The following is a 27,896-nucleotide window of genomic DNA, read 5'->3' as shown; positions in this document are numbered from 1 at the left end:
GAACACTTGTGGAATCAGCTTGTGAGTACTAGTCATGCCATCATGACCAACGCAACCACATACAATCTAAATACTTGACTCTGCTGCTCAACTCACAAATTTTCCTTACAAATCTTGTGCAATTTAAGAGAAAAAACAGACAAACAGTATAAGATTTATTGTCAAGAAGCAAAAAACTTAGCCTTACAACAAAGAAATCAAAGAGAAAGTTCCTTACTAATGTCCTATTTCTGAAACATCCTCACCTCTACTTTGCAGCGTTCCTACACTCATAGTTTTGCAATTATATTTAAAATTTTAAATGTCAACCTCAATCCCTGTGATGGAAACACATTACTACCTTTGCTTTTTCTGATTGGCTGTTGTTGATGATCTAATAATTGGATGTAGCTGTACATAACATAGGTGATCATGTCATCTTCTCCAGCTTCTTCTTGATCTGCTGAAATGATGCAAAATTAAAAATAATATAAATTAAATATCTAAAACCAGGTTGCATTTAAGAAAGTTGTAACTATAATAATAATGTATGTGACTTTTATTCTACTGAAGAATCTCGAACACGAACGATCAGGAAGTCTGAGTCTCACCTTCAGGTTTCCTGTGAGCACATCGTCTCACCAGCAGAACCAGTAACACCAGTAGAACTACAACACAGGATGAACCAGCAGAGGAGACCAACAACATAGAGAGAAGAGGAAGAGAGCGTGATGGAGGAAGAGTGATGGAGGTGGAACCAGGAGGAGAGGTAAATGTAGGTGGAGGTGTGGATGTAATGCATTGAGCAGTTATTGATGGAGATTTGGTGGCAGTGAGTGAATGTGAGCTGGTGGGTGGAGGTATGGTGATGGTGATTGTATGTGTAGAGGTGGGTGAAGGTGTGTTAGTTGTGGTGGTGGGTGTAGATGTAGGGGTGGGTGGAGGTCTGGTGGTGGTGGGTGTAGGTGTAGAGGTGGGTGGACGTGTGGTAGCTGTGGTAGTGGTGGATGTAGGTGGAGGTGTGGTTGCCGTGCGTGGAGCAGTTATTAATGGAGATTTGGTGGCAGTGGTTGAGGGTGTGATGGTGGGTGGAGCTGTGGTGCTGGGTGTATGTATAGAGGTGGGTGAAGATCTGATAGTTGTGGTGGTGGGTGTAGATGTAGAGGTGGGTGGAGGTGTGGTGGTGTGTTTGTCTTAAATAAAGCAAACACAGTCATTAAGTTGTCGTCACATTGTGAATGTTGAAAACTTCAGAAACACAGACAGGTGAGTGTGTCACCTGTGACAGTGATCCAGCTGGATGGAGACTCTCCATGACCGCTGATGTCACACTTGTAGAGGCCTTCATCAGACCTGGAAACATGCTGGATGGTCATGTGACCTGTAGGCTGCTTCCTGATGAGGGAGCCATCTTTATAGAAAGCAGCTGGGAGGTTGGAGGGAGTGGTCTTTGTTTTACATAGCAGAGTGACATCATCTCCCTCCATCACAGGGAGGACAGGACTCTGCAGGATCACTGATCCACCTCAACACAGAGACAAACTACAGCATTTCATCCATTTACACACAGCTTCATCAACACTAACTCCACACACTCAGCTTACTATGTGTCATACCTTTGTTCCTGGCTCTCCACTCTCTCAGTCGCTGAAAGTGTTTCATCCGATGACACTATATGACATTTCATCTTTACTAGATAAAATGGAATTATCTACCTGCCCAAATGGCTTTATCCATACAGCGTTATTTAAAATCTGTTTTCTTGCTAATGGCCTTGTATTGTAGAAATACACAGCTCAAAAATTACAGGCATATCTCTAAGATCCCTTTCATGTCAATGCTTCTTAACCCTCAGGTCTCTATCCTGGCCATTTGTGGCCACTTCGCTTTTCGCTTTTCAACCATTTTTGTTCTGTTAATGCAAATGGAATGAAACTTCCCAAAGGTGTGTATTTCTTTCAGATTTTTTAATTTTCAACATCAGCTCCTTAAAAACGTGGCCGAACAAGTCATTTCTTTTATGGAAAATCATGACATCTTTGACAAATTTCATTCTGGGTTTATGTGTGCTTCACTCCACAAAAAGTCCTTTACTCAAAGTTTCTAGTGATATTTTGAAGTCTCAGTCTTGAGACTAATTCTCTAACCCTTTCTTTTGTATATTTTTCCCCTAGGCAAATAATTAGGCAGTTTTCTCAAGCGTCCTGTCATTTCTATGCTGATGATATTCAGCTTTACTCTTCTTTTAGGCCAAATGAATATTTAAAGTTGTCCTGCTTGATAAACTGTTTTAGTAGTAGCAAACAGTGTGTCTCTGACAACTGCTTGCGGGTGAACTCTGATAAGACAGAAACCCTAATTATTGCCCCTGACAATTGAATAGTTCAAATCAAGCAATACCTTGGTGTACTTGGCTCGTCGGGCAAACCAAACCTCAGATGTCACCAGCCTATTAATCAACCAAAGACCAAGACAGACTTCAAATCCATTTGAAAGCCTGAAGCTTAGCCTTGTCGATCCTAGCTGGAAAACTGAAAAAACAGTGTTATTTGTAATCATCTATCGTCCACCTGTCATAGTCCTGGATCATTTTGTCCAAGTGGTTTGAGTTTTATGTGTTTTGTCATTTTTGTATTATGTTAAGGCTACTTTGTTATTTTAAGTGTTATTTGGTAAGTGCCTGGGTTTTTCATTTTAGTTTTGGTTTATTGGATTCTGCTTTTGGGTCATATCTTACATGCACACAGCTGGATTCATGACACCACTTGGGCCTTACACAGAGTTTCTGTCTCATTTTTTAGACTTTATCTGATTTGGTGCTGAGCTTAGATAAAATAATTGTTGTCATATGTCAATAATAGTTGTCAAATATGTCATGAACCGGCTGTGTGGCAGGCAGGGAGTGGACCCAAACGCAAGCTCGCGGAGGCAGGAATGAACTCAAAACGCAGCTTTAATGCTGGACAGGAAGACCATACAAACTAAACTGGAAACTAAACATATTGCACGGGGAAACACACGGCCATGTATGAGGGAGAACGCGACACAGAACTGAGGGAGACGCAGACCTAAATACACAGAGGGTTAACGAGGGAGTGGGAGCACACGGGAACACAGGTGACACTGATAATCATAACGAGACAGGGCAGGAGTGAACACAACATGACGGATGCTGACGAGGGACTGTCAAAGCAAAACAGGAAGTGCACAGAGGTTCAGACAGGAGGAGAGAGAGCACAGACATAATGGGCTGGGGAAAACATGGAATAAAACACAAGGAGAGACGAGGGCTCAGATACACAGAGGGGCACACAGGGGGTAAGAGCCACAAGGGGGAAAACACATAAGGAACAATGTAACAGGGCAGGAACCATGGCCTAAACACAGAACAACATACCAAAAAATACGAGAACCAAGAATGCTGGGCCAACATGGCCCAGGATCATGACAAAATAGCTAACTGATCATCTGCGGAGGAATGGCTTATTTGAAGAGTTTCAGTCAGGTTTCAGAACCCATCACAGCATCTAATAGACTCAAATTCGCTCATGTAAATGGAGAGTCCTCTTCACACACTAAGGTCAATTATGGTGTTCCACAGGGTTCAGTGCTAGGACCAATTCTGTTTACATTATACATGCTTCCCTTAGGCAGTATCATCAGAAGACAAAGTATACATTTTCACTGCTCCGCAGATGACACCCAGCTCTATCTATGAAGCCAGATAACACACACCAATTATGTCTGTGAAGGTTCTCAGTCATCCAGGTCATCGTAGTCTAAGGAGCTTGGAAAGAAAAGCGTCTGGACACAAACTAAACAATGTGGTGTATGCTGTACAGTGTAGCGAGGAATGCCCAGACCTCTACCTTGGAAAGACCAAACAGCCAATTCACAAGCGCATGGTACAACATAGAAGAGCCACCTCCACAGGACAAGGACAGGTTTGACCAAGATGGCGGCGCGTGAACAACGCGAGGCTCAGTGTCTCTCCAGAATCTGCTATTTAGCGGTTTTTTATCTACTTTTAACCGGATTATTCATCCAGAATTGCTGTGCGTTGCTGACCTACAGCAGACAAGAGATTCTGGACATCTGGACTCATAACTCCAACAGTTTTATCGCCGATCTCCGACTCATCCCAGAGATCTCCAGAACACCGGAGGCTGCCCACTCTCCCCGGCCGGGCAGAAGTGCACGCAGACGGCGCCGAGAACGTAAACAAAGGCGAGGTAGGCGCGGAGGGCTACGGGCTAAGCTAAAGCTAACACCACATCGGCTGCCTTTACCCAGTATTTTCCTCGCCAATGTCCGTTCTCTGGCAAACAAAATGGATGAGATACGGCTCTCCATCACTAACAACAGACGGATTATGGACTCAAATGTCATATTTTTCACCGAAACATGGTTGAACAACAGCTGCCCGGACAATGCTATCGAGTTAGCTGGACGCCACACACACCGAGCCGACAGGCTAGCAGATGACTCCGGCAAGACCAGAGGTGGAGGTTTGTGCATTTATATTAACAATGCTTGGTGCATGAACTCCACTACTACTGAGAGTCACTGCTCACCTAATGCGGAGTTTTTAATGGTCAAATGCAGACCTTATTATCTCCCCAGAGAGCTCACTTCGATCATACTCACTGCAGTATATATCCCCCCCGATGCTAATGCTAGGTTAGCCATGAAAGAACTTTCTGCAGCCATTAACAAACACCAGAATAAACACCCCGAGGCTGCTTTTATTGTTGCTGGTGACTTCAACCACACCAACTTAAAGACAGTCCTCCCAGATTCCACCAACATGTCTCCTGCCACACCAGAGGAGACAAGACTTTAGACCATGTTTATTCCAACTTGGCTGGAGCCTACAAAGCAACACCCTCCCCACATTGGACAATCGGACCATCTCTCCTGTTCCTCACACCTAGGTATTCACCACTCATCCAACGTGTGAAACCTGCTGTGAGGACAGTTAAAGTGTGGCCAGAGCGGACAGACGCAGTGCTCCAGGACAGATTTAAAAACACAGACTGGAATATGTTCACCAACACAGACCTAGACCAGTACGCCTCATCTGTACTGGATTACATCTCCGAAACCACAGACAGTGTCACCACCCAGAAACGGATCACCATGTACCCCAACCAGAAGCCTTGGATGAACCGGGATGTTTGTCTCCTCCTGAAGGCCCGCAACACTGCTTTTAGGTCAGGAGATGCACACGCCTACAGTACAGCCAGGGCTAATCTAAAGAAGGGCATCAAAAAAGCCAAACACCATTACAAAAAGAAGGTAGAAGAACACTTCTCCAACTCCAACTCCCGACGCATGTGGCAAGGACCAGACCATTACAGACTACAGGACCACCAAACCCTCCCCTGCATCCTCTGATGTCTCCTTCCTCAACGAGCTCAACAACGTTTATGCTCGTTTTGAGCGAGGGAACCCCACGACCACAACCATAACAGACATGACGCCAGACCACCAACCTCTGACTCTCTCCCCCACCGATGTAGGAGCGGTGCTGAGCAGGATCAATGTCCACAAGGCTGCAGGTCCTGATGGCATCCCCGGGCGTGTTCTCAGAGCGTGTTCTGGGGAGCTTGCAGAAGTGCTCACAGACATATTCAATCTGTCCTTGGCCCACGCTGTGGTACCGGCCTGCTTCAAATCCACCTCCATCGTCCCGATACCCAAAAACTCCAACCCATCTAGCCTCAATGACTACCGCCCAGTAGCACTCACCCCATCATCACTAAGTGCTTAGAGCAGCTGGTCTTAGCACACTTCAAATCCTGTCTCCCCCACCCTGGACCCCCACCAATTTGCATACCGCCAGAACAGGAGCACGGAGGATGCAGTCTCCATCGCACTGCACTCTGTCCTCTCACACCTGGACAACAACAACACCTACGCCAGAATGCTGTTTATAGACTTCAGTTCAGCATTCAATACAATCCACCCTCACAACTCATCAGGAAACTGACAGACCTGGGCATCAGTTCCCTCATCTGCAAATGGTTACTGGACTTCCTGACCAACCGCCCTCAACATGTCCGACTGGATAACCGCTGCTCATCAACAATCACAATGAACACCGGTGTACCACAAGGCTGTGTGATGAGCCCTTTCCTCTACTCCCTCTTCACCCACGACTGCAGACCTGCTGATGGTTCCAACACCATCATTAAGTTTGCAGATGACACCACTGTGATTGGCCTCATCAGCGACAACGATGAGACCGCCTACAGGGAGGAGGTGGATCGTCTGGCTGAGTGGTGCGACACAAACAACCTGCTGCTTAACACTGAGAAGACTAAGGAGCTCATCGTGGACTACAGGAGGAATGCTGACCCACATCCACCCATCCACATTAAGGGGACGGCTGTGGAGCGTGTGAGCAGCTTCAAGTTCCTGGGAGTCCACATCTCCGAGGATCTCACCTGGACAACCAACTGCTCCAAGCTGGTCAAGAAGGCTCACCAGCGCCTCTTCTTCTTGAGAACTCTGAGGAAGAACCACCTGTCCTCAGACATCCTGGTGAACTTCTACCGCTGCACCATCGAGAGCATCCTGACCAACTGTATAACAGTCTGGTACGGGAACTGCTCTGCCTCGGACCGGAAGGCGTTGCAGAGGGTTGTGAAAACTGCCCAGCGCATCGCCAGAGCACCACTTCCTGCCATAAAGGACATCTACAGGAAGTGGTGTCTGAAAAGGGCTGGGAAAATCATCAGAGACCCCAGTCACCCATCACATGGACTCTTCACCCTGCTGCCCTCTGGGAAGCATTACAGGAGCCTCCGGACTAAGACCACCAGGTACCGGAACAACTTCTTCCCCACAGCTGTCAGACTCCTGAACTCTGCCTCCTGACATCTGACCCACGTTAAACTCATGGACTGAACATACACACACCCACAACCACTAGCACTTTACCACTACTGTATAGTTCTGTGTAAATAATCATTCTGTACATACGATAATTTTTAATCCTACAACTGTTTATAACTTGCATAGTTCACATTTCTGTATAACTGTATATCTCAGATTTCTGTATAGTTTTTACTTCATATTTATATCCTGTTCATAGCCTGTACATAGCTTGTACTCACTACAGCCTGTACATACTTATAGTTATAGAATATTCATAACATACTTCACACTTTATGGAACGCCAGGACTGCCATAATGAATTACTTAAATACACCATTAAATAATTAATTAAATGTGGCAATAATTAATTAAAATGGGAATTAATTAATTAAATAAATAGTTATGACACATGTAATTAATTAATTATTGACACATTTAATTAATTATTTATGTATTTCATATTTTAATTAATTATTGACACATTTAATTAATTAATTATTGACACATTTAATTAATTATTTATGTATTTCACATTTTAATTAATTATTGACACATTTAATTAATTATTTAATGATATATTTATTTATTTCATTTTGGCAGTCCTGGCGCCTGGCTCTCATCATGAATTAATTTTATCTGTCAGCCTCACCCATCAAACTCACGGGGCGGGGTTAACGCTGCCCATGCTGCTTCTCTAACATTTGATTGGTTGCCGTGCAATGTAAGTCAAAACAGGTCGATCCTAGATAATCGATTGCTTCTGTAGACTTGAGGCAGCCAGGTATCCCAGAATGCGTTTCAAATCACAGGCAGCAATGGTGGTGGTGTAGTTTTAAAATACCCCGTTTTTCTGTCACCAACTACACTTTTAACAGTGTTTTAGCCGCGAATGTCACGCCGTAATCTTCACATGTCTGGTCAGGTTGTCAACATAGAACATGTTTGCAAAAGTGCTCAGATGTTTTCAGAGATTTCACTGCTCTGCTAACAGTAACATAAAGAATGAGCTGACATGTTTCTCAGGACACCAGCGATCAGCTCAGCAGGCCCTCAGTTTACCTGCATGCGTCCTCCTCACCTGTCAGCTGTTTAACACCTGCTGCTAATTCAAGAAACACGCCCACGTTACCTGGTGATAGTCACAGTTTAACTGGGCAGCCGGTGCTCGATATAAGGCAATGTCAGCGCATTTTTCTGCACAACATAAGTAAATATAGTTTTTTTCCCGAGCGCAGAGCTGCTGGAGCTTGTTTCCTTACAGAGGACTTTATAGGCGAACCCACTTTATCGGCAGCTGATGTCCAATCACCTGCACACAGCTTTGAAACCTCACCTGAGTTTTAGCTCTCAGTGGTTAAACGCTGGACTTAATTCACTCAGGTTTTGTCTGTCGGGTCACGTTTACTTCGCTGTTTTATTTACAACTGAGCAAATCGGTTTGGCTCAAATTAAAGTTATGTTTCATAACTGCAGAGTTTTACAGACGTTTAATGGTTCACTGGCACATGTGTTAGACTGAACTATTCGCTTTTCTTTATCTGGTGTGTTTCGGATTTAACAGTGAATTTTGAGATTAAACTGACTTTTAAAATGTTTTTATACAAAGAGGAAAGAGAAGGCGCATTTCCACCGAGAGGAGCAGAGTTTGCAACAGCATGTTCAAGATGAAGACTGCAACCTGGACAGAAATATTATATCATCTGTTTTTAATAGTTATTTAACTGTATTCTAAGCACCAGCTATGTTAGAATTTTTAGAGTTTACTTAACTAAAAATAAATGAGCTTAGCATATAATTTGTATGATTTCTCTCTCTCTCTCTCTCTCTCTCTTTTTTTTTTTTTTTTTTTTTTTTTTCGGTCATGTTATGTTTAACTGTAAAGGTTTGTTACAAACTATGAAACACATCGTGCAGACTTCTGGATGTTAGAAGAAAACTAATACTGCTCATGAATGAGACTAAAGGCAGGAAGGTGTCCTTTAAAACTAAACATGTTAATAGGACCTCCCTATTTATATCGTAGTTTATGATATAGCACGTGTATTTCAGTAATAGCCTACTGATTTCAGCAGCTCACATGGGCGTTATCTGTGATACTCCTTAACTATAATTTATCCAAGTTAACGTCAGTTAACCATTCAGACAGTTCTTTTGCAATGAAAACATAAACACCCATGCTGCGTAATGTTTACATTATAGCTGCTTATGCAGTAACCATGGTAACCACGGACTCTGAGCGGCTGGATCGACGGAGGTCAGACAACAATTTTACATGTATGATCTTAAAACAGGACACAGCCAATATCCGTGCTGGCCTCATATCAAATGTGACCGCAGACTGAGTCTATGTTTGATGTTTGCTTTATATCTAATCTTCCTCTCAAACACTTAAACAGCAGCGAGTCTGCAGCTGAGGGAATACAAACTCAAATTGTCGGAACAGGTTCGATCGTGGATTCATTTGGTAATTTATTAAATGTATAACTGTTAGTCTAATCTGCTGCTGAGTCTCTTACACTGATGAAAATGCAGATAACACAGATCACGAACACCTGTTCAACCAATCACTTTCATTCCACTTTGATCTGCGACAAACTGACGGTTCATCTCTGTTACAGTGTTTCGTTAGACTGCTATATTTTTGTGTTCTTTATGCTGTAGATTTTCACGTCTCTGGAATAGTTGGCAGTATTAAGGATGCTTTTCTGTAAAATCATATTGATATGACCCGTGACATATTCGTAGATGACAGTTAGATAGTCAGCTGGGAAACTCTGTGTTAACTCCGAGATCTGAAGATATCGTGGAGAGATGCTGACCTCGCTCCGTGGTGTACAGGTCACCCTCATGATTAATATTCACAATAAAAATATTAGCCGAACATCATGAAGTCTGTATGTGTTTCATAGTGTCGAACAACCTTTGTACAGTTAAAGCCAGCAGTTACTACATGACGGAAACACCAACGTTTTCTCTTTTATACGTTTATACGCAGGTCACGCTGATTACTGAACAGAAACCCAAAGATCAGCTGTTAATCGAATTTATTTGCTCTCTCTCCTCCTTAAACATGTTTTTAATGTTAGTTATAATTCAGAATTGGCGACTGAAACACGTAGGACACATAAGAACATCGGGAAATAAAACCCCGATAAATATAACTTCAGTAAAAGAAGTCAGTGTCAGCGGGGTTATTACAGCTGTGTGCCGGGGCCTGCGCTTTGTCGGCGGTAACAACAGCTCGATTGCTTGCGGGCGAGCGGGTCTATCCCACGCTTTGCCGTGAGACTGGGCAGACATCTCCGAAATCATCAAGCACTTTTGCAAAGAGGCTGTATCTTGACAAACCGATCAGACATATGAAGATTAAACCACTACATTCTCGGCTAAAAAATATTAAAACGGTATTTGGTGACACACAAACAGGGTTTTCAAAGTTCAGTTCTGCCGGTTGTTGTGGGCTAAAAACAATGGCCACCAGGCCAAAGCAATGGTTTTGAGTCGATCAGCGTTAACCCCGCCCCTGAGTTTGATGGGTGAGGCTGACAGATAAAATTAATTCATGATGAGAGCCAGGCGCCAGGACTGCCAAAATGAAATAAATAAATATATCATGAAATAATTAATTAAATGTGTCAATAATTAATTAAAATGTGAAATACACAAATAATTAATTAAATGTGTCAATAATTAATTAATTAAATGTGTCAATAATTAATTAAAATGTGAAATACATAAATAATTAATTAAATGTGTCAATAATTAATTAATTAAATGTGTCAATAATTAATTAAAATGTGAAATACATAAATAATTAATTAAATGTGTCAATAATTAATTAATTACATGTGTCATAACTATGTATTTAATTAATTAATTCCCATTTTAATTAATTATTGCCACATTTAATTAATTATTTAATGGTGTATTTAAGTAATTCATTATGGCAGTCCTGGCGTTCCATACACACTGTGTACATTATAACATACCATAATAGACACATTTCTGTAATATACTTACACATCTATATTATTGCTAATATATATTGTAATATATCTATATCACGGCTAAAGCACTTTCTGGATGGATGCAAACTGCATTTTGTTGCCCTGTTCCTGTACATGTGCAATGACAATAAAGTTGAATTCTATTCTATTCTAATTCTATTCTACAAGACTCAGCAGTCCATCTGCATCTTAAGGACAAAGGCCACTCCTCTTTCAAGGATGCCAATGTTCACATTTTGGACAGAGAGGACAGATGGTTTGAAAGAGGAGTGAAAGAAGCCATTTACGTCCACTGTGAGCGACCATCTTTGAACAGAGGCGGTGGCTTACGACACCAACTGTCTGCCATCTATAATCCAGTTTTGAGATCCCTTCCCAGACGCCTTAACGCCCACTCACACCCTGGGCCATCTGACCTCAGGAAATCACATGATAGGGTGGGGCCAGGTTTCACAATGAGCTCACCCAAAACCCTGGCTGATTGTGACCCACACCCGCTTTCACACTTTGGCTCAAGTGATTAGGTAGAGGATCATCAGGGGGTCCTTTGTCCCTCTTTGGGGGGGAAACTCCCACTGGGTTTAAATCTGGGACTCTCCACCATTTGACCTTAGAACTGAAGAAGCTTCTCGGATGAGAAGTGAAACATCTTCAAGCAACTTACAGAAGTCCAGACGCTTTTCTTTCCAAGCTCCTTAGACCACACAACAATTAGTTAAACTGCAGAAATATCTTGAAGACATAAAGACCTGGATGACCGCTAACTTTTTTCTTCTAAATTCAGATAAAACTGAGGTCATTGTACTCAGCCCTGAAAATCTTAGAAATATGGTATCTAACCAGATTCTTACTCTGGATGGCATTACCTTGGCCTCCAGTAACACTGTGAGGAACCTTGGAGTCATTTTTGACCAAGACATGTCCTTCAATGCACATATTAAACAAATATATGTAAGACTGCTTTCTTCTATTTGCACAACATCTCTAAAGTAAGAAATATCCTGTCTCTTAGTGACGCTGAAAAACTAGTTCATTCATTTATTACTTCCAGGCTGGACTACTCTAATTCGTTAATGTCAGGATGTCCATAAACTCCCTGAAAAGCCTTCAGTTAATCCAAAATGCTGCAGCAAGAGTACTGACAGGGACTAGAGAGAAAGAGCAGATTTCTAGAGAGAAAGAGCAGATTTCCCTTCATTGGCTTCCTGTTAAATCCAGAATTGAATTAGAAATCCTGCTCATCACATACAAGATCTTAAATAATCAGTAGTGATGGGTCCTGAGTGTCGAAGCTTTGAAGCGTGTGTTGGGTAATCTCGGGGGCGTTTTTGTGAAGCGCGTATCAAGGCTTGCTTTGATTACGTATGCAGTGACGTTCGAGGCCTCTCGAGCAGTCCGTACCACGTGACTGATTGAGGAACTGTCTCGCCAGTTTGCGCCAGATTCGTAATAAATGGGCAGCAAAACACAGCTGATTTCCCCCCATCACACTGTGTTGTGGAATTGGATTACGTACGTGCTACATAGTTACTTGAGCATTTCTTCTTCGATGGAGCCAGCAAGGAGGAGATTTTTTTCCTCTTCTATAAAGTATGCACACAGTAATAAATGTCACAAATGATAAGTACCATAATATAAATAAACAACACTACAGATTCTATAACCTGATATATGCCTTTTAGTTTATTAAAAAGTGAAGCGCCACACAGTTTGTGTCATTATCCAGATGTACATAAGCATGATTACACAGTTATTGGGGTGGGTTTTGATTATCGATTAAAATCGATTCTAGCTTGGATAACGTGATATTGATTAATTAAAATCCTGAATCGATTTTTAATATAAATTTATTTTGCCCGAAACGCCAGAATCTCCGCTGTTTTTTTCTTTTTACTTACTTCCGAAAAGAAAACCTAATTTCTGCCGTTCAATACTGAACAAATGTAAACTTTTTAAAATTATACAAAATTGCAAAACGCTTAGCTGTGTCTCTAAAACCTCTGTAACTTTGCTCTGCTGCACTTCAGCAGCATCAGGTAATATTCATATGTTGATTAATGGTTTTGTTTCATTTTTGATGTGCTGCAGAATATTTTTATAAAATCGTTTTTCTGTTTTATCCTCAGCTACTTTGACACAAAGGCATCTGCTGTGATGTTTACACCTTTGATAAAGTCTCGCAAGTGTCAGCTTTCTTTTTATAGATATAAAAATACTGATCCATGATCTTAATTATAACATTTCTGACTGTCTGAGGCCAAATTTCCCCGGATCGAATCGTGGATCGTATCGATTCTAGAAATCAGTGACGATACCTAGGTCTAACAGTTACACCAGTGGTTCCCAAACTTTTTTTGCCGGGCCCCTTTGTTTACAAGAAAAATGTCCCCCTCGCGCGCACATCCTCCAGCCACATGCACCCATATTTTGTTCCATTGCGGTTTATTTCACACCTCAAACATTTAGTAAACAATTAAGCAAATACAAGTAATCTGCAATAAATTACAGGTAGTAATAAAATAAACTACTAACTCTTTTACGCTACGTCCAGACCTACACGGGTAATTTTGAAAGCGCAGCTGTTTCGTTCACACGTAAACGGCATTTCGAATCACCGAAAACGGAGATTTTTTAAAACTGCTTTTTTGCGGATGAGGAATACAGAGTTCATCAGGCAATGTCAAAGGTATGTGCCTTTTTTCACGTCACGCTGTACGCCACGTTATTATTTACATGAGATGAATTGCAGAATGGCAGATAGAGACAAAATACTGTTAATCTGACTGTCTGCAGGTTTTACACGCTTACATATACACACGCAATTACTGTCCCTCCATTTAGAAAGGCAGAGGCGTCACGGTATAATTATTTTACGTCTAGTTGTTTTTTTTCCCTGTGTAATAGTATTCACCATTGCTATAAATACATTTTTCAAAAAATGTCTCTGTGCAAAATGTGTTCAAAAACATAAACAGCTGTGGGATACTGTTTGTCCGTGATTTGGAGAGCCCAGCGCTGCTCCCGACACAGCGAAAACCAATTCTGCAGGGTAGACCTACCTCAGCACTTGTGCAGGTGAAGCCAAAGGGGAGATATCCTTCACCATATTTTCTAGTCTTTGGCTTAGAATGAGGTTCGTTTGGAAACATATTCAGCCATGCTTCATCTCCTGCTTTGCGTTTCTGTGGCCGCCCGTGCTAGCAGTGTCCAAGTTTTTTGTTTCCCCCCCTCTTTCATGCCGCGCTCCCCCTGCAATGGCTCTGCGCCACCCCCCCCCCCAGGGGGCGGGCCCCACACTTTGGGAAGGTCTGAGTTACACAATCATACCAAAACTCTGTCCTGATAGTTTCCACTTTCTTTTTTGTATCAGACATACTGAGACAATATTCGGGATAAATAACCATGAAAACAATTTATTCAGGTTAGAGGTTTACACATCACATCATTATAACCAAAGAGCCTGTTTCACTTGAATCATCCACTTGATGGCGCAGTAGAGCAAGTGAATCATCACAATGCTTCGAACCATGAGTCGACCAGTTGGATGGAAAGCTTTACTTCATCGCGAGGCTTCATCTCACCATCACTAATAATCATGCACCATCTTATCTTAATGACCTTGTAGTACCATATCACCCTATTATAGCACTTGGCTCTTGCACTGCAGGCCTACTTGTTGTTCCTAGAGTATTTATAAGTAGAATGGGAGGGAGAGCCTTCAGTTTTCAGGCCCCTCTTCTGTGGAACCTACATTAGTTATGCTGCAACCGACATAGGCTGCTGGGAGATTCCCATGATGCATTGAGTTTTCAGTCACCTTTCTCATTCAACATGTGTTAATAGACCTCTCTACACTGAATGACACTTGTTAATAATCTCTGTCTCTCTTCCACAGCATGTCATTCATCCTGTCTTCCTTCTCTCACCCCAACTGGTCTCAGCAGATGGCCGGCCCTACCTAAGTCTGGTTCTGCCGGAGGTTTCTTCCTGTTAAAAGGGAGTTTTTCCTTCAAAACTGTCACCGAAGTGCTTGATCATAGGGGGTCGTTTGATAGTTGGGTTTTTATGTTTATTTATTATTGTAGGGTCTACCTTACAATATAAAGCACCTTGAAGAAACTGTTGTTGTGATTTAGTGGTATATAGATTGAATTGAATTAAACTCGGGAGCCATTCTCGTGAATGAATCAGAAACAGTGTTTTTTTTTTCAACTAAGAGAAGAGAAACTAAGTTTCAAACGGTTGTGTCAAAAGCTGAATTAGAGATTATTTTTTATGCCTTTATTTAATCACAGCTTGATTATTGTAATAGCTGTTCACATTTTTGAATAAGAAGGATCTTGACCTTCTTCAGTCAGCACAGAATGCTGCTGCTAGACTTTAACAACACAAAAAAGAGACTGCACAAAATGAATATAAAAATCTTTGTCCTTACTCTTAGAGCCCTGTGTGGTCAAGCCCCAGCTTATATTTGACCTTCAAGAACGCTACACCTTTTCTTGTAGTCAAAGGCTACTAATGGTCCCTGTAACTCATTTTAAGACCAGGCTTGATAAATATTTAAGAGTTGAGGATTCTTTTAAGAATCAACTAAATACTCATTTATTCAGATTGACTTTTAACTAGTTTTAGGCTGTATGATGTTATATGTATGCTGTTTTATATTTTTTTTTCTCTGTTTTTTTTTTTTTTAATTGTAAATCACTTTGTGGTTTTTGATCTACTTACCAGTGACTGTCAGGTTAACCATGTTACTGACGGTGCCTTCTCTGGACTCACACCAGTAAACTCCACTGTCAGATGGGTAAGTATATCTGATGTTACAGGAAGATCCAGCTGGTTTTCCCCACCCATCTCCACACTGAGTCCTCTGCTGTTTGCTTGTGTTTCTCCTCAGAGTCCATCCAGCAGAGCTGTCGTCCTCCTCACAGCTCAGAGACACAAAGTCATATTGAAAGAACTGAGAGCTGCTGGGACTCACAGTCAGACGAGCTGTGAGAGTTAAAATGAAAAAAACTGATTATGTGTTATACTTGATAAAATGGTCCAAATGGTTTATTGCTTTTTTATTATTTTATAATTTTCATTCTCAAAACATCAGACCAAACAGATCATATGAATGAGCATCAGTGTTGGGTGTAATCCCATAATTACATTACATTTTCCATCAACACGATAAATTATATTGGAACTGTACTAAATTCAGTCATTACAGTACAGTTACAGCTACAGGCGTTGCTTGCATTACAAATGTTCTTCACTTTTCTGCACACCAGGAAAAAAGAAATATGGCATAGAAACTGAACATTAACGGTGTTGCCTGAAAACTCATTTGTTTGATCATTTCTTAATGAAATTAATGAAAGCTAGAATAATTGGCCCTAAAAATCTTAGAAATGTGGTATCTTAGCACATACTTACTGTGGATGGCATTATTCTGACCTCCAGTAACACTGTGAGGAAGGTGTTGTTTGTTTTTTACCAGGATATGTCTTTCAATGCATATATTAAACAAATATGTAGCTGTATGCTGCAGCAAGAGTACTGACAGGAACTACAAAGAGAGAGCATATTTCTCCTATTGGCTTCTCTTTATTGGCTCCCTGTTAAATCCACAACTGAATTTACAGTGGTGTGAAAAAGCATTTGTGCTATTTCTAATTTCCTGTTTTTGTATGTTTGTCACACTTACTGTAAATGTTTCAGATGATCAAACACATTTAAATATTAGACAAAGAAAACACAAATGTAGTTTATAAAATTAAATTACACCAACACCACCACTACAAGGGGAAAAAAACATGCTTACATGGCCCTGTGTGAAAAAGTGATTTAAGTGTGATAAACATTCAAAAACAGGGAAATCAGGTAGGGCACAAATTGTCATGGTTCTGCGTCATGTGACCCAGCATTTTGAGTTTATGTTTTGTTGTGTGTTATGGTGATTTCTTTTAGTTGTAATGTATTGAGCTATTTTTGCTTCGAAGTTTAGTTATTCCTCATCTATATTTTTTTGTTGCTGTGTCATTTCCCATTTCCTGTCTGTCATGTCCTCTGTCTTCGTTGCTTCGTTGCATGCATGGGTCGTGTAATAAAGTGTTACCACATTTCTCAGGTTTAAACTGTGACAGAAGAAGGTTACTGACCTTGGTTTGTTGTGCAGCTCAGCAGTGAGATCAGAACTACAGAGAAATGACACTCAGGTTGATTTGAGGTGAACATAAAGAACAACTCCACACAAACAGCTGACAAACACACAAACTTGTCTCTCTGATGTATCTGCTCATTTTCTATTTGATGACAGGAATAAGTTTCAAAAACGTTTGGACAACAAAAGATGGGAAAGTGTGTAATAGTAAAACAGAACATCTCCTATTTATATTTATGCAGTTTGTACTCTTGTTGTTCCTCTACTCAAATTTAATTATTACATTTTTTAATCTCAGAGACAGCACTGAATGTAATTGTTGTGATCATAAATATGTGCACTGACTACACCATTCATTTAATACAAAATGTCCTCTACTCCTAAATACCACAGTACAGTCATGTGTCCACTGTGCAGCTGTGTTGATATGATGAGTGAATGATTTGATCTTTTCACTGCCTGCTGTGTTTCCTCGACTCCTGAGCAAAGATAAAGAGTCAGTTCAGACCTGCAGTTGGTCCTCGTGGTGTTTTGAACTTGAATTCAGCCTGATTTGTTTTTCATGTCTTCTCCTCCATCATCAGTTATCAGGAGAGCAGACAGTCAAAGTACAAGAATTCAAACAAACACAGAGATTCTACTTACAGAGCAGACACAGCACAGATGTTTCCTTCATCGTCCTTCTCACTCATTTCAGCTTTTTTCCATTTCTCTCACTGACACCAAGTAAAGCCCGCCCTCTTCCTCTGAGTGTGTTTCTTCCTCTATTTGTACACACAAGGTTGTGTAGCTAATGTCTTTAAGATTTATACAGTAAAGCCATTCTACAATATGCAGACAATCACATTGCAGTGCCCCAGTTTTTATAACATTCTTTAAATGTAACACGTGCATGCTCATGTGTATGAAATTGTGTGTATGTTAAAGTCATGACAAGCTTGTTGTGGTTTCTAAGTTAGAGAAACCAACAACACTGTTTTGATTTCATTTGAGGTTTAACTGAGACGTTTCTACGACATTTAGATGCAGAAGATGAATTTTCTATTATTCAATTAAGCTCATCCTACTCAGTGACATTTCTGAGTTTATTAAAAAAAAACTTTATAGAGGATGAAGTCCCCTTTGGTATCAGTGATCTGTAGTGTGGTAGATGGACAAATCCGGAACAAATAAAACACAGGAAAAAAGGCAAACAATAACATTTTTAAGTTATCCGAGTGACTTATATATCATGTTTAACCTGAGTAGCGAAAAAGCGGAGGTCTGAAAACGATGAAGCCAGGAGTCCGCTGCTGTCACCGGCTCGAGTGACCATTGAAAGTCCAGTAACCATTTGCACATGAGGGAACTGATGCCCAGGTCTATCACTTTAATGATGAGTTGTGAGGGGTGGATTGTACTGAATGCTGAACTAAAGTCTATAAACAGCATTCTGGTGTAGGTGTTGTTGTTGTCCAGGTGTGAGAGGACAGAGTGCAGTGCGATGGAGACTGCATCCTCTGTGCTCCTGTTCTGATGGTATGTGAATTGGTGAGGGTTCAGGGTGGGGGGGGGGAGAGAGACAGGATTTGAAGTGTGCTAGGACCAGCTGCTCTAAGTACTTTGTGATGATCGGGGTGAGTACTACTGGGTGATACCAGTGAGTGATACTGGGCGGTAGTCATTGAGTCTAGATGGGTTGGAGTTTTGGGGTATCGGGACGATGGAGGTGGATTTGAAGCAGGCCGGTACCACAGCGTGGGCCAAGGACAGGTTGAATATGTCTGTCAGCACTCCTGCAAGCTCCCCAGAACACGCTCTGAGAACACGCCCGGGGATGCCATCAGGACCTGTAGACTTGTGGACATTGATCCTGCTCAGCACCGCTCTTACATCGGTGGGGGAGAGAGTCAGAGGTTGGTGGTCTGGTGTCATGTCTGCTTTGGTTGTGGTTGTTGCTCAAAACGAGCATAAAAGTTGTTGAGCTTGTTCAGGAAGGAGACATCAGAGGATGCGGGGGAGGTTTTGGTGGTCCTGTAGTCTGTAATGGTCTGGAGTCCTTGCCACATGCATCGGGGGTTGAAGTTGGAGAAGTGTTCTTCTACCTTCTTTTTGTAATGGTGTTTGGCTTTTTTGATGCCCTTCTTTACGACGCAACATAGGCTGTCCAAATTCGTAGACTCCTCAGAATGCGGCCGACAAATGGGTCCTCATTTCCCTAGATTTTGAGCATGGGTCAGGTGTATCCATTGTGGTCCACCATATCCCACAATTCATAGCATGGCCCCTCCAATTCCAGTTGCCAACAATGGCGGCAGCCGCTTAGTTTTAATATTGCTCGTATTGCTCTTTCTGGGTCACAAAATAAACTTTTAGGATATTTTCAGGTGGGAATGTAGCTGTGTGAACTTCAAATATCTGCTTGGTTTATCAATGTGGTGGAGGAGTGGTCCCTGGCACAGCTGCAGGGGAGGAGTGTAGCAGTGAACTCAAGGGGGCGGTACTGGGAGGTAGGTGAGCCACAGGTGGTGATGATTGTGTGATGACAGTGTCTTCTTTCTGTTTGTCTATATAGTGACGGCAGAGTCGAGCGGCAGAGAGAGAGCTGAACCCGAAAGGACTGTTTCCTGTGCAGAACTGTCAAATAAATAAATTTCTTGTGAGCAGAAACACTGTGTGTATCGCATACTTCACAATCAAGATATCACATGTTTGCAAAAGTGCTCCAGCGTTTTCAAAGATGTCTGTTACACAGCAACTCGATAACTAGCCGGCTCGCTAGAGCCGGCGAGAACAGCTAACTCCCGGCACATCATTTTCAACCCCCACAGTCTTTTGCTACTCAGTGGCTTGCAAAAGTATTCGGCCCCCTTGAACTTTCCCACATTTTGTCACATTACAGCCACAAACATGAATCAATTTATTGGAATTCAACGTGAAAGACCAATACAAAGTGGTGCACACGTGAGAAGTGGACCAAAAATCATACATGATTCCAAACATTTTTTACAAAATAAATAACTGAAAAGTGGGGTGTGCGTAATTATTCAGCCCTCTTTGGTCTGAGTGCAGTCAGTTGCCCATAGACATTGCCTGATGAGTGCTAATGACTAAATAGAGTGCAGCTGTTTGTAATCTAATGTCAGTACAAATACAGCTGCCCTGTGACGGCCTCAGAGGTTGTCTGAGGCTACGTTCACACTGCAGTTCTCAATGCTCAATTCCGATTTTTTGGTCAAATCCGATTTTTTTGACTGCTTGTTCATACTACAAATAAAATGTGACTGACAACGTGCTCTAGTGTGAAACCTCAAAGCGACCCGCATGTGCAAAAGAAGACGTCACACACAACGCGCTCTGTTTAGACCTAGACCAAACAGTATTGTTTGACTGATATAAAGACTTGTTTCGGACTTTACGTTTCCCAATTTTGCTTTAAATTGTAAAGTTATTTTGTTATTTACATATTGTCATAGCCATGTGAAGGCAGGCTGAGAGGAAGGATCCAAAATGCAGGACTCATGGAGGCGAAAGTGAAATCTTAACATAGGTTATAACAGAAAAAACAAGCTCATAGAATAATATAAAGAGAAACAAAGCACTGAGTCGACAGACTCGGGACAATGACACGTATGGCCTAATAATTATCCTTATTGCTGTTTTAGAGAGGAGCAGTGCTTCAAAGGATAGTTGCAGATTTCTGTCAGAATCTGCAGATTATACAGTACAAATAAAATGTTCACGTTTCTCCAATGTTGTCATCCAAACAGTTTCACTGACATCTACACGGGATGGCCAGGAAGCGTTTGCGATGTCTTCTCAGGCGCTTCTCGGGCGCTGATAATTGGTGTCTGTCTTGTGTCAGTGACGTAAAAGACGGATTTAATGCGACATGACCGTTCAGACAGCAGTCGGTTTCTAAAACATCAGATATGTATCGGATTTAGTACCACATACGAAAGTGACCCAGATCGGATTTGAAAATATTGGATTTGTGCTGTTCACACTGTCGCATAGCGTCAAAAAAGTCGGATTTGATGCGCTTTCGCCTGCAGTGTGAACGTAATCTAAGAGAATATTGGGAGCAACAACATCATGAAGTCCAAAGAACACATCAGACAGGTCAGGGACAATGTTCCCTCTAAGCTGCGCACGTGCGCAATTGCGCACTGTCGGCACGGTCTCTGCGCAGAGAAAATCTGCGTTGCGCACACACAAAAAAACAAATTCTAACCTGAATTGAAATTAAAGTAAATATGTGCCGACACGGGTGTTTTAGCTAGCAAAGCGGCGTGGCTGATGTGGAGTGAAGCCACGTTAATGACAACGTGTACAACCTTTGGAGATGTGAGCAGGACAGATGGAAGAATTAATGGAAAAAGTGTGGACTTTATACCAGTTTTTAAATTGTTTTGATAGGCCACGTAAAACCAGAGTTATGATAAAAAAAAAATATGCAGTTTGTTTTTCTTCCTGAATACTGTCGTTGTTCATATTTACTGCAGGAAGAAACGGTAAAAACAGCATTTTATAAGGAAAACGCTAGAAAGCTCTCTCTGCCTGTGAGCAGAGACGAAACCAAAACACCCCACCCTTTCCCATTGGTCGAAAAATGTACCATGTCGACCAATCAAAACATGGCACTTAGTTGTTAAGAAATGGGAGGAAGTTTTAGGAGTGACGGCGGTGTTTTGAGATGTGAGAGATTTGAGACGTTTAGCGCAAATCTTGTGTAGTTAGTGTGTAGTGTAGTCAATAGTTTTGTTGTGTGTGTCAGAACAATCAGGCGACTGCTGAATGTTACAGGTGTTACAGGAGTGATACATCTCCTGTTGTCAGGCCTGCAGGTATCAGGCTGTTGTTCTCCTTTATCTCATAGTGGACAGAAATTATTTTTTCGAGTGGCACAAATAATTTGTGTGGCATCAGATTTAATGCAGAACAGCTGATTTTTCTGTAAATAGTTTGAAATGTTTGTTTAAAAAACGCATTGGCTGCATTTTTAGGTAAACAGCTGCAAAAAACTTTGTTGTTTGCAAAACACAGTTACTTTTTTGAAGTAGTAACTATATAATTAATTGCCCAACATTGGTCATTATATGCTGTATTTTGCAGACAGATAGTTACAGGAGTCAGAGCTTTATTTAAAAAAAGAAAGTTGTGTTTTCCAAATTGGAGTTATTTTTACTTCCAATAGTGTTAACATACTACACAGATCATGAACAAGATTTTTTTTTTTTTTTTAAATTTCAGTGTAAATGGGCTAAAGCAGTTAATTAAACGTAGTCTAACAGAAATGTAAATGCTGTAATTTTATTATTTTAATAAACCATGTAACTTGGATGGAATCGACGCTGGCGTGACCACAGTGCACACGTCTGATGTCGCTCACAGTGGTCCAAGGGATCGCTCAGGGAGTTTGTGTGTTCGCTCAGACACATGAAAAATTAGAGGGAACATTGGTCAGGGATAAAGTTATTGAGAAATTTAAAGCAGACTTAGGATACAAAAAGATTTCCCAAGCCTTGAACATCCCACGGAGCACTGTTCAAGTGATCATTCAGAAATGGAAGGAGTATGGCACAACTGTAAACCTACCAAGACAAGGCCGTCCACCTAAACTCACAGGCCGAACAAGGAGAGTGCTGATCAGAAATGCAGCCAAGAGGCCCATGGTGACTCTGGACGAGCTGCAGAGATCTACAGCTCAGGTGGGGGAATCTGTCCATAGGACAACTATTAGTCATGCACTGCACAAAGTTGGCCTTTATGGAAGAGTGGCAAGAAGAAAGCCATTGTTAACAGAAAACCATAAGAAGTCCCGTTTGCAGTTTGCCACAAGCCATGTGGGGGACACAGCAAACATGTGGAAGAAGGTGCTCTGGTCAGATGAGACCAAAATGGAACTTTTTGGCCAAAATGCAAAACGCTATGTGTGGCGGAAAACTAACACTGCACATCACTCTGAACACACCATCCCCACTGTCAAATATGGTGGTGGCAGCATCATGCTCTGGGGGTGCTTCTCTTCAGCAGGGACAGGGAAGCTGGTCAGAGTTGATGGGAAGATGGATGGAGCCAAATACAGGGCAATCTTGGAAGAAAACCTCTTGGAGTCTGCAAAAGACTTGAGACTGGGGCGGAGGTTCACCTTCCAGCAGGACAACGACCCTAAACATAAAGCCAGGGCAACAATGGAATGGTTTAAAACAAAACATATCCATGTGTTAGAATGGCCCAGTCAAAGTCCAGATCTAAATCCAATCGAGAATCTGTGGCAAGATCTGAAAACTGCTGTTCACAAACGCTGTCCATCTAATCTGACTGAGCTGGAGCTGTTTTGCAAAGAAGAATGGGCAAGGATTTCAGTCTGTAGATGTGCAAAGCTGGTAGAGACATACCCTAAAAGACTGGCAGCTGTAATTGCAGCAAAAGGTGTCACGACTGGGGCAGCAGTCGTGTGATGAATAAATGAGGACCCAAGATGCAGACGGTGATGGAGATGGAGATGCGAGTGGAGGTTTATTTACAGTGAAAATAACAGAAGTGAGGGCAGGACTGAACATAAACCTAAACTGGGTGAAACTAACAAACAAACCTGGAACATAAGGTCAGCAGGAGAAACTCAGAGATGGCAGATGAGGACGGCAGAACAGGGAGACGGAGAGAAACATAGGGAATGAACACAGACGACGCGACAAGGAGCACAGGCAGACACACAGTATAAATACACACACCAGGTAATTAGGAAATGGCAGACAGGAGGGGACACAGCTGGAACTGATGGACCTAACGAGACACGAACCTACAAAGTAAAACAGGAAACTCACAGACTGTTTTACACAACCAACTGGGGACACGAACAGAACACAGAGGAGAGACACAGGTAGGGATGAAAGAAACATACAACTCAAACCCTAAGAACAAATACAAAATCAGAATAAACTAGCAAAAGGATAATAATAAACTTAAAGTGCTGGGTCACTGACCCAGGACCATGACAAAAGGTGGTTCTACAAAGTATTGACTCAGGGGGCTGAATAATTAAGCACACCCCACTTTTCAGTTATTTATTTTGTAAAAAATGTTTGGAATCATGTATGATTTTCGTTCCACTTCTCGCGTGTACACCACTTTGTATTGGTCTTTCATGTGGAATTCCAATAAATTGATTCATGTTTGTGGCTGTAATGTGACAAAATGTGGAAAAGTTCAAGGGGGCCGAATACTTTTGGAAGCCATTGTAACTTAAAAATGATATGGTTTGGCCTTTTTCTGTGTTTTATTTGTTCCTGAGTAAATTTGTTTGGCTGAGATTAGAGCTGAATAAACGTCAAACAAAAAACTGATTAAACAGAAGTGTGAGACGATAGAGAATTTACTCCAGTGTAGTGTTATATGATAGCAAGGAGCAGAAGGCTGAGTTTATTAAACTTCACTGAGGCTACGTGCACACGTAAGCAGCGTTTTGGGTCACGAAGGCCGGATTCTCAGGAGAATACAGCCCATGAATTTGGACACCCCTTTAGTGTCTTTACACAGTTTTCAGTTTTCTTCCAGGTGTTTTTTGTGTTCCCATAGCAACTGTCTGCCCTGCCATAAGCAGTTTAAACTGTTTGCATTTATTACATATTACATTAATACCATATCCCAGAGAAAATAATGTTAAATACAATAGATATTCATGTTTCTTTTAGTAAGTGAGAAAAGTTAAGTTAAAAATAAAGTAGTGATCAGTTTTTGTTTTGTTTTTTTTGCATTATTTAGCTTCTTGCAACAAAAGTTAAGAGGTTGTCAAGCTTCACAGTACAGGATCAGAGAAATAGCTACAATACACAAATGTTTAGTTTCATATAACTGTAAGCTCTAAGCTGTTAAACTGTATGAGATGGATTTTCTTAAGAGTGTTGACTCAAAAAATTTTGTAACATCAAATAAAGAAGAAGCTACTTTCAGCTGCTGAAAGGGTCACTGCAGTGAGCTGCTCTGCACATATGTTTGGCAGAGTTACATTCCCAAAAAGTTTTTTTGATCTAAGACAGAAATTAAGTTAATATTTTATATTAACATTAAAGAGCTCTACTAATTTTAAACCTTAATGGACTTTATACAACCTTTAAACATTCTAAATTTGGGGAGCAATTTAGTTGTAGCTGATCAATGATTCCTGAAAACTATCAGAAGAATTATTGATCATCTATAATCCAACAGACCTCACCTATACATCACACACCGTTTGACTTGTTATCAGTGCCTGTAATTATACTGTAAAGTGCTGATCCTGAAGCTAAAATGCAAAAACAATAATTGATTCTGAGATTATAGCACATAAATTCATTCATGTTTGTGACACAGTTTTATCTCATGAACAGCCTGAAGATGAATAAACTGTAGTTCAGAGTCACTGACAGACAGCACAAACACACGCTGTTGGTCTGAGTCTAAACATGATGATAAGCAGAGACGTCTGATGTCTACAGTCGTCTGCTGGATGTTCAGGATAGTTCATTTCCATCTGTCCTCAGATCGTCTGACTCACAGTTCAGATGTTAAGAATTAAGAGGCTCATTTGAACCTTGAGTTGGTTTATGTTTTCTGTACATCAAGAAACCAACAAACCAACAACATCAGCAGGAGACTCAGAGTTCAGCTGTAAAACACTCAGACATTTCAAACACTCACTAAACAACAGGAGGCTAGCATGTGCCCCGACACTGTCGTTCTGTGTAGATCAAAACACCAACAACAGCAGCAACAAGAAGCACAGCAGAAACTGATAGACCGACGATCAGTCCAAAGGATCCTTGGTGGACGTGCAGGTGAGTTCAAATGCAGGCTAGTTAAAATCCTGGTTCTGTCGTTTAATTTTTCTGTAGATCAGAAAACCAGCAACAGCAGCAACCAGAAGTACAGCAGAAACTGACAGACCAACTTTCAGTCCAAGAGATCCATCCTCCTTCCCTCTGTCTTCCTTCCCTCCATCCACTCTGAGTCCACCTGTCTGACCTGCAGGTGAGAAACAGGTGTGAGGTGTCAGCTGTCAGGTAGGTGATGAGTGAAGAACAGAACAGAATCTGTTTCCTTTTCTAATGCAGTAGATTAGGCAAAATGTAAATTGTTAAAAATACAAACATTGTGTAAAATCTTACATACTAGGAGGATTTCTGAGCTCTTTAAAAAAAAAAGAAGAAAAAAAAAGATGCATATGATTTGACCAAAACTGTTAAAAATTGCTGTAATAAAAGAAAACCCAGCCAGGTTATCTCACACACACACACACACTCAACTCTACTCACTCACCTGGAGGCGCAACTCTCAGTGTGACTCTACTAATGGGTTTCCTGTGCTTTTGGCTTGTTCCTCTCATGAAGACACGACACTCGTATGTTCCAGCATCATTAATCGTCACATTTTTCAGAACCAAAGACACGTCTCCATTTTTCATCTGTGTGTCCTGCAGATCCACACGGTTCTTAAAAGATGGATGCTGGTTGTCTTGAACAAACAAACTATCCTGGAACAAAAGGACAAATTGTGGCTCCAGGTCAGCTCTGCTCCACTTCACAGCAGTGATCAAGATGCTGTTTGGAGCTCGACATGTCAGAGTGACGTCCTGTCCAGACTTAACCACTGTGGTTTTTTGGTCTAAAAGATGAAACAACGGAGCAGAGAGGTTAAAGGTCGGAGACTATAGATAACACATCTGTAGAAGATGGAGAAAGTAAGGAACTACGGAGACCACAATTAAAATTTAAAATTAAAATTAATAAAATAAAATTAGAAATATCCTGTCTCAGAGTGATGCTGAAAAACTAGTTCATGTATTTATTACTTCCAGGCTGGACTACTGTAATTCATTATTATCAGGATGTCCATAAACTCCCTGAAAAGCCTTCAGTTAATCCAAAATGCTGCAGCAAGAGTCCTGACAGGGACTAGAAAGAGAGAGCAGATGTCTCCTGTTTTGGCTTCCCTTCATTGGCTTCCTGTTAAATCCAGAATTGAATTCAAAATTCTGCTCCTCACATAGAAGATCTTAAATAATCAGGCCCCATCTTATCTTAATGACCTTACAGTAGCATAGAGCACTTCACTCTCGCATTGCAGGCTTACTTGCTGTTCCTAGAGTGTTTAAAAGTAGAATGGGAGGGAGAGCCTTCAGTTTTCAGGCCCCTCTTCCATGGAACTAGTTGTTGATTGTTGGGATTTTGCTGGTATCTTTGTATTATTTATTGTAGGATCTTTACCAACACAAAACCTTTTTCAAGCGGGTCCTCAGACCCCTCAACAACATAGATGTAGAGAAAAGCATTCGCTCATCTACCTTCACAAATATTAATTTGAGTGACATCCCATTCTTAATTCCCAGGATTTAATATGATGTCAGCTCATCCTTAGCAGCTGTAACAGCCTCAACTCTTCTGGAAAGGCTTTCCACAGATTTAAGAGCATGTTTATGGGAACTGGGACAAACTTCAAGTCAAGTCAAGTATTTATTTATTGTCATTGTCAAAAACAATGAAATTGTGTTTGGAGCTTCTACAACAATTAATAATAAATACTAAATTCCCCTTAAACCCAAGTGCGACTATTTAACCCAGTGTGACTTCAGTGCAATGAGACGATCCTTAGCAAAAACATGAGAATATGACAGATAATGTTCATGGGACATTCAGACAAAGACCTGAGAAATATGACAAAGTGCAACAGTGCAACCCGTTCAATTATTGTACTGTGAGATATGATAATTGTCTATTTTTCAGACCAGTTCACTGCTCTTAATAGGTTGGATATGGTTAATGTCCGTGAAAGGGGGGGGGCAGAGTTCAGGAGCCTCACAGCCTGTGGATACAGGCTGTTGGCCAATCTGGACGTTCTGGCCTGTATGGACCTGTACCTTC

At 41.3% G+C, this 27,896-nt stretch overlaps 1 protein-coding gene and 1 long non-coding RNA gene across 2 annotated transcripts; one reads left to right on the top strand and one right to left on the bottom strand.

Moving 5' to 3' along the window:
• Window positions 1–883: 883 nt before the first annotated feature.
• Window positions 884–16,301, bottom strand: LOC120434393 (low affinity immunoglobulin gamma Fc region receptor II-like). Its single transcript, XM_039602446.1, has 4 exons — window positions 16,290–16,301; window positions 15,597–15,792; window positions 1,278–1,504; window positions 884–1,081 (listed from the first exon to the last, which is right to left on the bottom strand). The coding sequence occupies exons 1-4, from the start codon at window positions 16,299–16,301 to the stop codon at window positions 884–886; spliced, it is 633 nt and encodes a 210-aa protein (XP_039458380.1).
• Window positions 16,302–23,786: 7,485 nt separating this feature from the next.
• LOC120437682 lies at window positions 23,787–26,731 on the top strand. Its single transcript, XR_005611338.1, has 3 exons — window positions 23,787–23,881; window positions 25,872–26,039; window positions 26,456–26,731. It is a non-coding gene; the product is annotated as an uncharacterized LOC120437682 (long non-coding RNA).
• The last annotated feature ends 1,165 nt before the right edge of the window (window positions 26,732–27,896 follow it).

Source organism: Oreochromis aureus, linkage group 3 (assembly GCF_013358895.1).
Source record: "Oreochromis aureus strain Israel breed Guangdong linkage group 3, ZZ_aureus, whole genome shotgun sequence".
Lineage (NCBI taxonomy): Eukaryota > Metazoa > Chordata > Actinopteri > Cichliformes > Cichlidae > Oreochromis > Oreochromis aureus.
The sequence above is the reverse complement of the archived record's forward strand: the minus strand, read 5'-3'. Positions and strand labels throughout refer to the sequence as shown.